We start from the raw sequence: 15,729 nt of genomic DNA on the forward strand, positions 1-15,729 counted from the left end.
ATGGGGTTTTCATGAATGAACAATCGATCGGCGGTAAATGGGCCTTTTATTTCCTTTACTCAATCAGTACGTCGTATTGAAGCACAGATATTTCGAAGAAAAGACGCGCGGTCATACATGGCAACGTAATCGCGTCCACGGTCTCGTGGCGTGATATATCTATTGGAAAATCAGTGCTTAATAAAAACTTACTTTAAAAAAGTTACGTGATACTAAAAACAAAGTCGTTCGATTCTGATTGAGGAACGTCGACGACGAAGACGAGGATCGTTTCACGCCGCCGTTTTCGTCTTTGTCGTTTACGCCGCCTCCGAGTTTTGCACGTGGTATTTAATACGCGGCGGCTATCGTCGTCGTCATTCTTCGACAGTAAGAAATAGAAATATGATGTAACATTTTTAGAAAATAGACGATTTTTATTCAGGCCAATAAAGTCGAAGATCACGAAACGAGAGCCGGATTCGTTCAACGGGGGTAGGTCTCTATTGTGATGGGTCCAAGGGCTCCAGATCTGGCGTGCCTCGCTGCACGAGTAGCTTAGACCTCTCGGCGCGCGCTTGGATTTTACTTTGCAAGGATTTGATCTTCTCGCGGCATATCTGATCGTGCGCGAAATCGCGAACGCAGACGAGAGCGTAACACGTCGAACGAGCGAGAGGAACGGATCGAGGACGTTTGGAGCGTAATAACGGTTTCAAGGGGATGGAACAGGGGGAGGGAAGAAGAGCACGAACAAGTCACGACCAGAAATGGCGAATGATGAGCGAAATGACGACGATTTCGGTGAGAACGTAGACGACGATGTGCGCAAGAGGGGACGAAAACACGACGACGACGATGAAGGGTAGCGTACGAGGGGGAGTGATAGTGGCAGAGAAAAGCACAGGCGACCGGAAGTGGCGAGGGTGTGAGGGAACAGGGGGTGTAGCAAAGAAAAATTCATAAATGAAATAACTGGTAAAATGAGAGCAACAAAAATGATAATAAACAGAAATTAACGCAAGTCGCAAGAAGAAAGAAACTCGGGCGTTCTGTCTGCGTGTCTCGCGTGATAACAACACGCGGCACCGGGAGGGTCACTTGATTTTTTCCTGATGACTCATGTAAACGTTTCTTTTTTTCTTTTTTCCAATATACAAAGTGTGTATAGGCTCCAAGTCACGTAAGGAATGCATACGTGTGAACGGTGCGTGACACGCTTTACGTGAATGTGCGGCAGTACTTCGCGTTTTTCTACGTGGTCTTTCATTCTAAAATGTAAGTGACGTATATATGTGCGTGATTGCTTATTTACGTAGACACACACGCGCGCAGACATAGACAGATATATGTAAAGAGAAAAGAAAAATATATATACAATATACATATATACGTGTGAGCGTATATATATACGAAGGTGTAGCGATGTACACGCGTGACAAGTAAAACAGTAAAACGATAAAAAACAGAGAAAAGAAACACAGAAAACAAGCAAAATCAAGTAATCCCCTTCGGAACAATAGTACAATAAGTGTCGCGAGATTAAGTGAACTTAACAGCTAGGACATATTCGAGGACTATACGTGTGTGTACGGTGGCAAGTGTGTGAGGAAAAAATGGAACGTAGAGTTAGAACATGATACCAACTAATTACCCCGTAAGCGGTGTACCACCATGACGAACACGAGACCGAAAATTTTTTCGAGATCCTACAAATTCGCCTATCGCGTGTACAAACGAGAAAAAGAAAGAGAGAAACAATTTCCTAATCGATTATCAATCTTCATTCGGTACAAAAAGTGCAAGATAGGCAAATTTTGTAAATGTTAGTAGATTATATTGTAGATTATTCAACAGTAAAATGATACGATGTAGTTGAGAAAATTCTGCGCAAAATTTGTGCATGATTACGCGTTCGGTGATGTGTTTGAAACGAACGCAATTAACGCAATGAACGATAAAGTTAGATTAATCAATTAAGTTTCCGATAATGAAGTAATGTTAATGTAGAAAATTTTTCGACATATGAAAGTACAAAGGTGAGGTTTACACGTAAAAGGATGCAGGATGTGGAAGGAAAGATGGGTACAATATACGGCGGAAACATCTTGATCATTTCAACGGTTGCAATTATTTTCACAAGAATTGTTTAATTTTAATTTGATAAAGTTGACTTGTTTAAGATGTTTCCGCTTCGAAATGCTTACACATACAGTCATTAGCCATTCTTTAAATAGCACTTTGCGTTGAGAGAGTAATTAGTTTTATCCGATTCCAAATTTATATAAATATATTCGGATAATAAAAAGTAGAATAATTCTTATTCCATCTTGCGATGTACTAAATAAAATGGCAGATGACTCGGCAGCTTTCTAGTTACACATGGTTAATAGTGGCTCGGTCGACGGTTAGTCAAAGGTCGCGATACGTTCTGATTGCACAATTAATCACTCTTTGAAACGAAGGAGAGAGAGAGATTTGCCTAATCGCACCCGAAAACGCAGAAAACTACCCCCGGCAGTTGCGCGCGCGACGCGACTATTCAAAGAGCAACGCGTTCTTCTGGTGGTGGTCTCAAGTTGGTATCGAGCAAATGCAAAAATTAACTGCTGCTTCAGCGCACTTGTGCAGGTAGAAAAATCGGGGGAAAAGAGGGATGCCTACCTGCTGCTCTTGAAGAGCCTTCTCCCGATCGTTCGGCATGTACGTCGGGCTGAGCACCGTCCTGAGCTGCTGCTCCACCTGCACGATATGCTGCCTCAACTGTTGAATTTCCTGAAACGGAAACAAGACAGATCTCGCTCGATCACACAATTGCAAACAGATGGCGAAAGAACCGCGAACGCCGGCGTCTCCCTAATCCGCTAACCTGCTGATACTGATCGATCTGCGCTAGACAGACTTCCAGAGAACTCGCTTGCTCCTTGACGGTGCTGTGAAGGGCGCTAAGCTCGGCGATCAGGTCGTCGGCGGTGTCCTTGACCCGATTGTCGCCGCCGATGCCGGATCTGAAGTGCACCTCGAGCTTCTCCACCGAGATCGTAATTTTCGTCTTTTGGATCGCAATGTCGCTGAGCATCTTCTCGCGAATCGCGTGCTGATCGCGCAACGGCTTCTTCTTGTTCTGCGGCGACTCCAGCGTCTGCCTGGCCTTCTCCATCCAGCCGCGCACGTCCTTCATCTTCCTCTCGCACTGCTCCCATTCTTCACTGGCCTCTTGCAGCAGCGCGTTCTGCAATACGTGGCGCGTTTTTCGTAACCGGCTAGTAAATCACCTAATTATCGCTCAAAGAGATCGTTATTATCCACTAACCCTCTCCAACAGCTGACCCTCGACCTGAACTTTGCCCTCTTCCGCCTCGGCCAGCTTTTCCGGCAAATTGCCCACGCTGGTCACCTGGCCGATGTTCTCCAATTCTCTGCCCATGTCGCTGAGATTTTTGTTCACCTGCTTGCAGCTCTTGACCGCGGTCTACAAAACGAAGAAAGTGTCAGACGAACGCGGCGTGTGTGACGACGACCGACGACGCTTTCCGTTCACGTACCGAGTATTCGTGCAGTCTTTGTCGGGCTTGCGCGAGCGTGCTGAGCTTCAGCGGCTCGACTAGGAACTGTCTCTTCTCGGCCGTCCACGCCTTGACGGCTTCGTAAAGCGTGAGGAACCTCTGCCAGGCGTCCAGAGTGTCACCCACGATCTGTCGCTTCTCCTCCAACCAGCTCCTCACCTGCGCCAGTTGCTCTGTGAGATTGGCGATCGTGCTGTTAATCAGCTCCTTCTCAGCGTCGTCTCTCGTGTTCTTGACGATGGTTTGCCCGTTTTTCGTCAGTCGTTCGAGCTTGTCGCTAATCGTGCCCAGCTCGTTCTGTATCTGCCTGAGGTGCTCCCTGAGGACGGCCGGCTCCACCGATCTGTCCTGCACCTTCAGCTCGGCCTGGCGTATCCATGCCTGCACCTCGTCCACGTCGGCCAGATAGTCCGACCTGGTGGTCCTGGCACGCTTCTGCTCCCTCTGCTTCTCCTCCATCGCCTGTGCCGTCGCCTCGGCGCAGAGCTCGAGTGCGGTCAGGTGCTGGGTGATGTCACTCGGTACCAGCTGCTGGCTAGCTTGGTACCGCGCCTTAATGCTTCCTGAGAACTTCTTCGCGGTGTCGACGAGGTCCTCGACTTGCGAGCGCAGCTCGCCCAGCTCGGCCTCGGTCGCGTCTTGATCAACGCCGTATACGTAGAAGCACGTGGCGCTTTCGCGCGCCTCGCTCAGCCGCTTCCGCAGCCGCTCGATCTCACGCTCGACGTTCTCGAGCGTCTCCAAGTCTTCGCTCGCCTTCTCGGACTTGCCACGAAGCGAGCCGACGAGTCTAGAAGGATGATTCGTACAGTGACTCTCTGCGAGCGGCGAGGGAGCCGCTCGCAAAGGTCAGAGAGCGGGCTCTTATTATACAGACGCGTTGAATGCGCGCACAAACATTTAGACGTTTCAGGGAAGATTGCGGATGGAAAAGCAAATACGATTATTCAATATCTTCGAAATCCAAATATTTATCTCTGTAATTTTTTCTGCTGAAGAATTGAATATGAATGACGGCAGAGAATCTCGGTTAAAAACTACTTATAAAATATATATGACGATAGAATCTGACTAGGAATTATATTTGTCTGCATAAAATGCATAATTTTTGCGTAACTTCTCTGAAATATTGCGCAACTGAATAATAATAGGACATAAATCGTGTAGATAAACGCGTTGATTTAAAGTTGTAGAAAAGAATTTCACGGAACCATCAGTTGCCTTAAGCGATCGTTCGCGGCGAGGTGAGACGGATTTAGAATCGGAAATGCGTATCGCCGTGGTTCGGTCGTGGCTGGCCCGATCCCAGGCGAAGTCGCGAAGTCGGGGCAGCCTTGGCTAAAAGTAGACGAAGGAAGTATGTACCGACGGCAGTTTGGTCGGCTGTTCACACTAGCCACTATATACGAGATGTTGTTGAAAAGCGCTATACAATTTTTCGAGACGGATCACTTTGTTCAACAATAACACAAAATAATAATAATAATCGCGTTCGAAATGAAATATTATTCTTTAGATATTTATTCTTTCATCGGTGTATAGCAAATAAATTATTTAAAATAATAAAAAAACGAAATATCGCCGAATCTTATAATAAAAAAATTAATTATAATATAAAATCTTAATTGTATCAATTAAAAAAATCTTTTCATCTTTTTTAATAAATGTGGAGAAAAATCTTCTCTTTAGACAAAAGCAGCGTAAAGTATATAAGATAAAATCTTATATGATTTTCGCGCCAACTACCGGTTGCATAGATAATAAGTCATAAGGAATAATTTAAACATTGATGTCATCCTCTAAGAACTTGTATGCTGTCATCATTCTTTTGGAAGAAAAGCATGTAACTTCGATTAGTAAAGATCTATTTTTTAGCGATGACAGCATACTTTCACTAGGACTTCACGGGAAGGCTTACGTAAAGTGCGACTTTTAAATTTATTACGGTTCTTTCCGTTTCGTAGTCTACTTGCTGAAGGTCAAAATCTCATTAATCTACGGCGATTAAATTTATCGCGCTACAGCGCCTTCTGCGCTGCGTTAATATTCATAATAATAAATTGCACGTTTGCCGATTTTGTCCCGCCGTTCTCGAAATACGTAATCACTAGAGTTCTCGATGTCAATGTCGAGTTTCGTGCACAGTTGTTCTTTTCGCACGATGACATTATCGTCGCGCCGCAGTGAACGTGAGATACGATCGCCGGCTGATGTTATGCGCCGAAAAACAGGCAATACGGAAAAAAATGTAAGAAAAAATAAAATAGTTATAAATCACAAAATTCTCTCGATTTAAGTTTCCATAATAATTCCATTTTACGTAACGTCGAATTGTTCGAATCCACGGAATATGAGAACAATGATAATTTTATTTCATTCATTATTTATTGGTTTTGTGTTTGTACGTATAGTAACAGATAGCATAATGCGTCTAAATCAAGAACAATCAATGCGATAAATTGCTTATTGCGTGCTGCAACAGTCGAATCAAATTCATTGTTAATGAGTTTCCTCTTAGAAACTATCAACATTCGCATGTGGCGATCTATTTTCGACGCTATGAGTTTCGGGTGCGAAACGATTATCCATTTGCACGCGATTTTGTATAATCCGCGATAACTTCATCGATCACGCAATTTGCCGGTTGCGATCCGTGCCGCGCGATTCTATTTCGTTGATCCGTCGTGCCTAACGCCGTGCCATAAAAATTTCTCCTTTACGGCATCATGGAAACGGAACCACTCTTAATCTCTCTGTACGAACATAAAATGCCATAAGCGAGCGATAAGCCAGCGAACGTGTACCTATGTATCCGGCTGCGGTTAATCGCGCGATATTTGCGTTTTCGCAAATACAATCGGCGACGCGCGAACCGAGCTGCGAACTCTTCACTTTCTTCTCTCTTTCTCTCGCTTTTATCCCCCTTTTAATCCTCGTCCTCGCTATCGCGTTTATCCAGACAACAATATGGCGCGGCACTATCAAGCCAAACAGCAGCGTTCGCGGTTCGAAACGTTATTAGAGTGGATGTAGTCGCTAAAGCTAGCTTTAGACGCTCGTCGTAGGCCGCATTGGCGAGGCGCCGCGACGCATGCGGCCTGGTCTTGAGATCGGCACGGCCAGCCAAGAACGACGTCCTAAGAATAATCGCTGAAGATGTAAACCCGATGAGTTACGAATGAGTTAGAAAACTTACACGGCGTTATCTTAAATAATAACGTAAAAAAATGCGGCCCATATTTCATAATTTGCAAGAAAAAAATTTACAGCGATCTGTTACGGTCAGAGTTTGCCGATTGTGCGGATATTTTTATGCAAATTTTTTATCGTATGATTAAATGAAATAATTATTCTTCAATCAATTGGATAGGCGGATCTTTACACGTCCGTTCGTATTACGCGCCATATTTGATCGGCGCCGTGACTATCACGATGAAATAATGCGAGTCACTACACAATCGCACAATGGCATGGCGATTGAAATTATGATTCGAGACTATATTGCTAATTAAAAATGTCCGAATAAACAACGTGATTCAAGTTATACAAAATTATAATTTAAAATAAATAAAAGTATTAATTAACCGAAAGAGAATTAAGAGAAAATGTATTATCTAAAAAATTGATTTTCAAGAAAAATCATTCGCTAGGCGAAAAATTTACGACACTCGCGTATCATCTATTACAGCACATCTTATTATGTCATGAATCATATATGCAGACGTGTTGTCAGATCTTATATCATACACAATATGCAATGTGTGTTACAACACAGAATTTAGAAGCAATATTTCATTCTGTTTCAGACATCAAATCTATATTTAACACCGTATTTGATTGACGTCGAACGTGTCCTACGAATCGGCCAGCGAACCGTGAATCGACAGTTAAAGTAAGTTACTATACTGCATACACTATAATTTTATGTCAATTTTTCTTCGTGAGATAAATGACTCTTAAGGTATAGAAAAAGAGCATAACACAAAATTTATTTGGATCTTTTCTTTGCGTTCTATTAATTGAGAGAAGATTTTAAGATACTTGATAGATCATAATGCGTTTATTGTTTTTTTTTAACTTCTTATCTTCAAGATAAGTAAAATATGCAAAAATTAAAAAGTAATTTTACATTTCAAGGTTAAAATAAATTTTTTGCCTGTTCGTCAACATTTTCATTGAGCAAGAAAGCGAAGATTTAAACGAAATGATAATTTTTTTACATTCCGTAAATCATTAATAGTACATTATGCACAAATGTGTCACACAAATAATCTATTTGCTACTTTAATTATTAATCAATCGTCGAGAAAGAAACAAACGCAATTATCGAACAGAATTTTGCGGAACAAACATACGCTGCGAAATATTGAATATTTTCTTATTGATTTTTTACAAGATATAAAATTTTGCATTTATAGAAAGTATAAAACTGTAGCCTAACTATATTCTCATCTGCAATTACAAATTATTCTTAATTGGAAGTTATTCATAATTCTGTATGCAGCACACGTGTGTCATATTATGGTAATCTGCTCTGTCGTCTTCTATGCGCATGCGAGATCGCGTACTATACATATGTGAGCGACGACGTTTGTGCCGCACGGGAGATGCGGTTTCACAAATTTAAGCAATACGTCGTCTCAATTAATTTGCAGTTGAGTGATGTCATTCAGCAAATATCTTCTTATTGAATTGATATCACTGTCTCCGTTGGCGTATAACAAAAAGCAAAAGAAATTCCGTACCTCGGGAGAACGCGTCTCCCAAAGCGTAAGCTCATTTCCACCTAAATGTATCTAGTGTCTATGACAGTTTTTTTTATTCGCGTATAGCGTTCCACATGTAAATAGAATATATGCCACTTTCGACAGTGCAACACACGCGAAATCGGACGTAGATACGTCACGAGACGTCATACTTCGGCGACGATCAACCACCTGGTACAACGTCAAAGCGCATGTTGCGTGCTGCTTATTCGTCTCAAACGCGATCACTTAAACGCGTGATTAGCATCGATGATGCATCGGTCGGACAGATGCGATTGAGTATCGCGCACGACGTGCTGTCAATGCCGGCACGAGGATGACTGGATAAACCGCGGCGCGTGGTGATATACCGGGCGAGACGAAAAGTATGGTAGGGGCCATGGACACACGTTTCCCTCTCGGAAACGCATATCGACCTTCCACGACCGTGTAACCTTCTTATACCGACTGTTTACACGCTGTTATACAGAACGTTACGTCACAGGACGGATTTGGTGGTGACGTAGTAACGCGATGTGTAATGAAGCGGCGAATGGATCGATGAATATTGGCGATCATGATTAAATGCCAACGTACGTGTGTGCGTGAGAATTAACTCGTGAATGTTAAAAAAATTCTACGACTATTTTATTATTATCCTCGCGATTTAATCTCGATTTTATGATTATTACGCGCCGATTCTTCTTTAATAAAAATATAAAGAATACCGATAAGTTACGAAGCATTGAAAACAAAAAATTATCTAGACACTAAGTTTTATGAATTGAAAAAAATTAAATTTTACGCTGTGAAACTTCAAATATTTATATTGCATGTATAATTCAAGAATTAATTGCGCATATGTTTATGATAAAAGCTGATATTTTCGTTAAAGTGAAATCAATTTGAAAATCGATGCTAAAAACCCCCATAAATAAAAGATGATTCATTAGACCCGGGGCGCTCTGACAAGATAGGTAACTGCATTTGCTATGCTATATACAAGTGTCTGTTGGGGTATTTATATTCTACGTTCTATTTATATTCATTGTTAGTTTTGAGGCGCCAGCCGCATTACGTCGCGTTACATTTGAATTTGGACCAATATTCACGTTGCACAACAACTGTTATTATGTATTTGATTTATAATTTTTTGCAATATCGCATAATTGTCAAATAAAACGCGCCAACTTTACGAATGATGATGCGCTTGAAAGCAACAGAGATAATTTGTTGACTATTTCACCATGATTACTTAGCATTAGCATTATAATGTGAGTGATATCATTGTGTGATTGATTTAAAATTTAAATCCACCTTAAACATATCTACATTGCTTCTCACTGTCATTGTTTTGCACTTTAAACGTAGCTTTTAAAAATAACTTTCAAGTTCACGTTTAAAATAATTGCACTATTATATTATGAGCATTTTTACTGTCCACGCTCATTAACCAACTATCTCGCCACTGACTTTGTGACTAAAAGGTCGATAGCAGTTCTATATGTTTTGGCACTGATTTGGATGACGACGCAACATGGTGGGACTGTATTTCCGAAAAAGCTTTGCCAAAGCTGTAATACAGACGCAGTTTGATGATATTTCTTTACTAATTGGAAAACACAATTTAAATGTTCTATAGAATCGTGTACAATCTTCCCTCAAACGTGCAACGTCAAGAAAGTAAAGAAACAAATATATGCATATCGGCTTGCTTATCGATTATATTATTTTTAATTAATATATATTTATTATAAAACAATGAGATCACCTGAAAAAAATGCTATAAAGGCTAATTATATCAATAAAAATATAAAACGCTGAAACGTAGAATTGCTGAAATAAAAAATGTATATAGAAGGGAGGGAAGGTATAAGCAAAAGCGTCAGATGCACATTTATGCATGCACATGCAAATCTGTTCGTAAAGGAGGACCTTTATAGCACCCTCGTTGCCAGCCCAAAGACCGTGAACTAATGCGTATAAAAAAAAGTAACATTCGATTAATAATACAAGTATGATATAAATTTGTCGAGCTAAAAATTAAACTTATACTTTAATTGAGAATTTAATTAAAAATTAGAAATTTAATTATCAAGTTAATGCTTCTGGTAAAAATAAAGTCGAAATAAAACTTTGAAAATTTAAGTATTTACAAGGTATAAATATTTTTAATTATCTCTTATTGTTAGCTTGTCCGAAGTTCGCAATAATACTTCTGTCGCGGTTTACATTATATAAAATAAAATTTGATGGTCCTCAAATGGCTTAGCTGACCAATATTCACGGTGTAGCGGTGCTGGTCCGTTGAACAGATATTAAAACAAAACGATGCATTTCGACTCACGATTCAGCCGATTTCTGCAATTTCTCGAGCCGCTCCTTGAGACTTCGTGCCGGCGCTTCCGTAAACACTGCGAGATATGAGAGCACAGGTCCTGCCAAGCTTTTTATTTCCTCCGTTACAGGTTTCAGCTTCTCGGCCTCCGTCACCGATTCCTGTCCGCAACGGAATCGAATAATTTGTTAATTGTTTTCGACAATCAGTGTGCACCATAATTCTCAGTCCCGAAATCATTAGTGTGTATTTTAATTTGGAAGATATTAGATCCGAAATTAAAAGATGACGATTGTTTCTGAATATAAACGCTTCTGTAAAAATGAAAGTATTGCCGATACGTAAATTCTCCGCGAGCGTTCATCGCGGCTTGATAATTCGCGAGCGACTACTAAACTACTAGTTGGGTTTTGGAGGGCCGCGCACCTGTGGTGCCTGGTCGTGCAAGTCTGACACGTTCGGCATTTATAAAGGGTGCACCGGAAAGAGAGAAAGACAGAACTAATTGTGTATCCGTGCCTCGGCGCACAGCAAATCGATAAGAATGTGTATCCATATAAAATGCGACATCGTATAGCCACTTAAACAGCCAAAAAAGCACCTCGCGTGACGCCTAATATTTTCTATTATTATACAGTATTTTATATTTATACACGCGATAATCACTATAGAACACGCTTAACCCGATGCCCTATTTTCTATATCTTCAACTATTTTTATATGATTGATTTAAGTTCGCAGAATACAATAATTATTCTGCGCGATTGAAGAAGACAAATATGCACATTTATTTATCCATTATTTATCCATTAAAAATAACGAGATTTTTTCTCTCATAAAAATTAAGATGATTTATATTTTTTTTAAATATATTGCTCACCTCTAATGCTTTAATGACGTCGTGCAGATGTTGCTTCGATCGCACCACCGTGTCGACGAGTTTGTTTTTCTCCTCGATCGTCGTCAATCGCGTTTCGACGATAGCCCATTGCGCTTCTAAATCTTCCCAATGTTGCGAAAGCGCCTCGAGCGCGTCTCTACGCCCTTCGAGACCAGAAACTAGCTCGCGCCACTCCGAACTGATCTCGGACAGTTGCGATTCTATCGTTTTCTTGTTGTTGGCGTCCGCCAGTCGGAGAACCTCTCGTCCGCGATCGTTCAAGAGATCCAGTTCGAACTGTTGATTCTGTGAGAAATAAAGAAAATTAGAAAAAAGGATTATTAGTACCGAAAAGGTTCAGCCATTAATTTTTTTAATTTTGTAGATTCTGCAAAGCGCTATAATGATTTGTACAAAAGTTAAAACAATTATTTCTTATTTTTTCAATGCACCTGAATATCGTTGAGGGCATGCGTGATCTTCTGAATGTTGAACTGCAAGCCGGCTAGTGTGGTGACCGGTTCATCCGTGAATCGGGTTCTGCTAATAACAGCGCGGACACGTTCCAGGCTCTGCGTGTAATCCCTCCACATCTCGGCACCCTGTTCCAAACGCGAACGTTGCGACTTGGCTGTATTGAGGGTGTTCTTAAGCAGCTGCGTGTGCTGCTGCTGCTGGGCGCTCAGCTCCTCCTGCTCGTAACTGTCCAGGGACGGCCAGATTTTATCAGCCGCTTGTTGAATCTGCTGCGACACGAGCTCGCGTATCGATGGCTCAGTGCTGAAGTATATCTAAAAAAAAATCACAATCAATATTAACAATCAAATTCAGAAATTCGAATAATCAGTTTCACACGCGATCTGAAAAATGTCTCACCTTGTGCTCTTCCAAATCGCTAAGAATATTTTCGAAATCGAGACCCTCCTTGTTGCTCTCCAGCCGTATTTCCGCTTCGCGCGCCCAGTTGTGAAGCTTGTCGGTGAGGGCGGCGTAATCCAGCCTCATCTGCATATTACTCTCGAGATAATTTCCACGCTCCTCCATCTCTCGCGGCAAGGACGTCAGCAGGGACACAGCTTCGCTCAGCATCTCTTTCAAGGAACCCGGCATTCCCTCCTCGTGCCGCACTGATTCCTTCAGATCCTTGATCCTGTCGAGATGCTCGTTCACACCGGCGCAGAGCTCATGGTGTTTCTTCAATTCCGCCTCGACGCTGGTGGGATCTCTTTCCAGCAGCGGTCTGGACTTGACTTCTTTCTCTTTGCTCTCGAGCCAGTTGAGGATTTCGGCCAGTTCGCTGGCGAGCCTCCGATGCTCGGCCGCGGCCAGCTCGTGCTGCTCCCTCTGCATCTCCACCGCCCTGCGAAGGGCCTGCAATTGCTGTTTCAACGACTGCAGTTGCTCCGTTATGTTGTTTCTGTCCACGACCGAACCTTCCGCCGCTATTTGCTGTCCCTTGTCCGTCGCGCTGGCGAGAGTGGCCTCGCATTCCTGAATCTTCAGTATAGCGTCGTCATACCTGTCAAATTCATCAAATAATTATAATTCCACCGATAAGATTGGATTTATTGTTACATTCAAAAAAACTGTTCAGAGTTATGCGATCGATAATTGCGGTACCTTTTGATTTTTTCCTCGGTCGTTTGCCCGGATTTCTCAATATCTCTGATGATTTCGGTATATTTGGCGATAAAGGTGGTGATCTCCGCGATTAAAGCGATAAATTGTTGTCGCAGTAGCAGCAGTTGACGAAGCTTCGCTATCTGCGCCTCGAGAGCTCTTATCAGATCATCCTGTTGAGCTAGCACGCCGTGCAGATTGCCCACATTAGCCGATTGCAGGTCAGATAATTTGGCCTTGTTCGCCTTGAGGTCGTCGAGAATCCTTTCGTAAGCAGATAACATTCCCTCCACGTCTTCCACGCGGGCGCCGATCGGCTTGTTTAGATCGTGAAGCTCTTTCTGTATGTCCGTCATGAATTGTATCGCCTCTGCAACTCGCGCGGCAGCTTCTTCAGCCTCGTCTATGTTCTTTTGAAGCGCGACCGCTCTCTCGTTTATTACACCGGCTACTCGTCCGTGAGCTTCCTTCATGTTTCTCAACTGTTCGCTCAGCTCCTGCTTGTCGGCGTCGCTGATGGTCGGCAAGATCGATTTTCCTTGCTGGTTTATCTTTTCTATGTCGTCGCCATACTCTTGCGCCTCTTTTTTCAACCGATCGTACTGCGTGAAAGAAATATTTACATTCCTCAAACGTATATCGTAAAATATTCAAGATATTCCACAAAATTTTACCAAATATTTTTTTAATTATAATTTTCTTAAATTAATTTTGAGAGAAGTTTCTTGTTGATAAAAATGTTGAGAACATTTCTAGTTTGTTAATTTTCAAGATTGCATATTTTTGTACACAAACTTTTAATTAAAATTTTACCCTTTTCAAAGTGTTAGACCTATTAAAATTCTGTTAGAGTTTATTTAGAATTGATTTTACCGTCTATTTTCTTTCTCGAAACTTTATTATTAAATTCCTTATTTACAAGAATTAATTATTTTAAATATTCATTAATCAAGAAATTCAAAATTGATAAAAAATTTGTAGCAAAAAAATATCTGATTTATCATAACATTTATATTCTTAATCCAATTAAACATACCTTAGCAAGTTGTTCCCGAAGAATGTCGAGATTGGAAGGGCGCAGTTCGGTAGAGGTGGCCACTTCAGCTTCTTTAATCCATCGTTGACACTTGTCCAATTCGTTCTCGAAAGCCTTGCGCCCTTGAAGAAGATCTGCCAGCGAGGCCTGCTTCTCTTTCGCTTCTTTCTTCAACTCTTCGTAATCTTTGACTAGATCATCGAGAAGGGCCTGCAGTTTGGCTCGACCTTCCGCGTTGCAGTCTTTGAGTAAATTATTTCCTTGTTTAAGAATATCTTTCAGATTGCTCTCGTTGAAGGAGTTGATATCCGCTTTCAGTCCGCTGTGCTGCGCGATATCCTGCTCGACCTTGGAAGCCTTCAAAGGCAAGTATCCGCTCAGCTTCTTCAAGTCGTTGCCTTTCGATCGTATCCAATTTCGGGCGCGTTCGATGTCGGCCTCCAATTTGCGACGCGCGTCAGCCGCCGCGCTCGCGACGGATATTTCTTCCCTCAAGAGGGTGCACAACTCAACCTGCTCGCCGCGCAACGCCTTCGTGTCAGCTTCCAATTGCTGCTGCTCGCTAGTCTCCAATTCGTTCTGCATATTTCCAACTCTCTTCTCCAGCGTGTCTATGATCAATTGCTTTCCGTCCGCTTCTTTCAGCATGGCCTGCGCAAGCGAAGTGTTGATTAAAAACTAATTAGTAAATACTGCACAAATTAGACGAAAAGAATTACCTTAAGAGAAAGAAGTCTCTCTTCCGCCTGTTTGCTCTCGAAGCCCAGCAGCTCGGGCATTTTTATCTGCTGCTTTCTTTGCTCGATCCACTCGCGATTCTCCTCGATCTCCCGCCTGGTCGCTTCGATGCCCTGCGCCGTCATGTCCAGTACCTGAGCTTTTCTCTGCAGCTTCTTGCCAATGTCCGCGTGCCGTCTTTCCACCGATTTAATTTGCTCCTCGATCTGTTGGGAGTCCAAATTGCTGACCGAATCCATCACCTGGTCGCCCAGTTTCTTGATCTCGGCCAGCTTCTCCGGTCCCTGAGACTCGAACTCGGCCGTGATGTTCTTCAGATTCGAGATCTTCTGGCTGATGGTGAGTCCGCTGCCCTTCTCGATCACATCGACCTTCTTCGATAGAGTATCGAACCACGCTTGTATATCTTGCACTTGCGATCTGTACTTCTGGATGAGATCCTGCGCCGCTTGCTTGCCGGCGATAGCGTCGGTCAGCTCGGCCTCCAGTTTGTTCAGTTCTTCTTCGATGTCGTTGTCCTCCTCGTGCATCGACAGTTCCGTCAATGCGCGAGCGCGACGCTCGCCTACGTTGGTGAGCACCTCGTTCATCGCCTGCAGCTCGGCCTGGGCGGCCTCCGATCTCAGTTTCGCCGGTCGCGACTTCCATTCGGCGCAGAGCGCACGTTGCTGATTGATCCAAGCGCGGAGCGCATTCTTCTGCCGCGATCGTTCCTCGAGCTCGCCCACCGTCTTCGTCACGTTCGCCAAGTGCGTTTGCATCTAATGATATTAAAAGTACATAATAATACAATTTGCGTTTAAAGTAAAAAAAATACAGAAATACAG

General features: G+C 42.5%; 1 protein-coding gene and 1 long non-coding RNA gene across 9 annotated transcripts in view; one reads left to right on the forward strand and one right to left on the reverse strand.

Annotated features, from left to right (window-relative positions):
• Positions 1–15,729, reverse strand: part of Msp300 (Muscle-specific protein 300 kDa) — a 96,199-nt gene that overhangs the window by 41,931 nt on the left and 38,539 nt on the right. For 6 of the 8 annotated variants that reach the window (XM_067347366.1, XM_067347368.1, XM_012372228.2 and 3 more), the window contains 11 exons: positions 14,884–15,663; positions 14,165–14,815; positions 13,129–13,730; positions 12,385–13,027; positions 11,961–12,299; positions 11,509–11,814; positions 10,638–10,789; positions 3,525–4,335; positions 3,293–3,451; positions 2,849–3,211; positions 2,644–2,754 (listed from right to left, as the gene is read on the reverse strand). In XM_067347366.1, the coding sequence (XP_067203467.1) occupies positions 2,644–2,754; positions 2,849–3,211; positions 3,293–3,451; positions 3,525–4,335; positions 10,638–10,789; positions 11,509–11,814; positions 11,961–12,299; positions 12,385–13,027; positions 13,129–13,730; positions 14,165–14,815; positions 14,884–15,663 (4,917 nt within the window). Of the gene's footprint in view, positions 1–29; positions 600–2,643; positions 2,755–2,848; positions 3,212–3,292; positions 3,452–3,524; positions 4,336–10,637; positions 10,790–11,508; positions 11,815–11,960; positions 12,300–12,384; positions 13,028–13,128; positions 13,731–14,164; positions 14,816–14,883; positions 15,664–15,729 lie in introns of those variants that run through there. The other 2 variants (XM_067347367.1, XM_067347369.1) reach the window with 1 other exon arrangement.
• The window catches only part of LOC105675242 (uncharacterized), a 40,035-nt gene continuing 30,008 nt past the window's right edge, over positions 5,703–15,729 (forward strand). The window contains exons 1-2 of the long non-coding RNA XR_001101243.2: positions 5,703–5,793; positions 7,352–7,437. This is a non-coding gene — a long non-coding RNA (uncharacterized lncRNA). The remainder of the gene's footprint in view (positions 5,794–7,351; positions 7,438–15,729) is intronic.

Source organism: Linepithema humile, chromosome 1 (assembly GCF_040581485.1).
Source record: "Linepithema humile isolate Giens D197 chromosome 1, Lhum_UNIL_v1.0, whole genome shotgun sequence".
NCBI lineage: Eukaryota > Metazoa > Arthropoda > Insecta > Hymenoptera > Formicidae > Linepithema > Linepithema humile.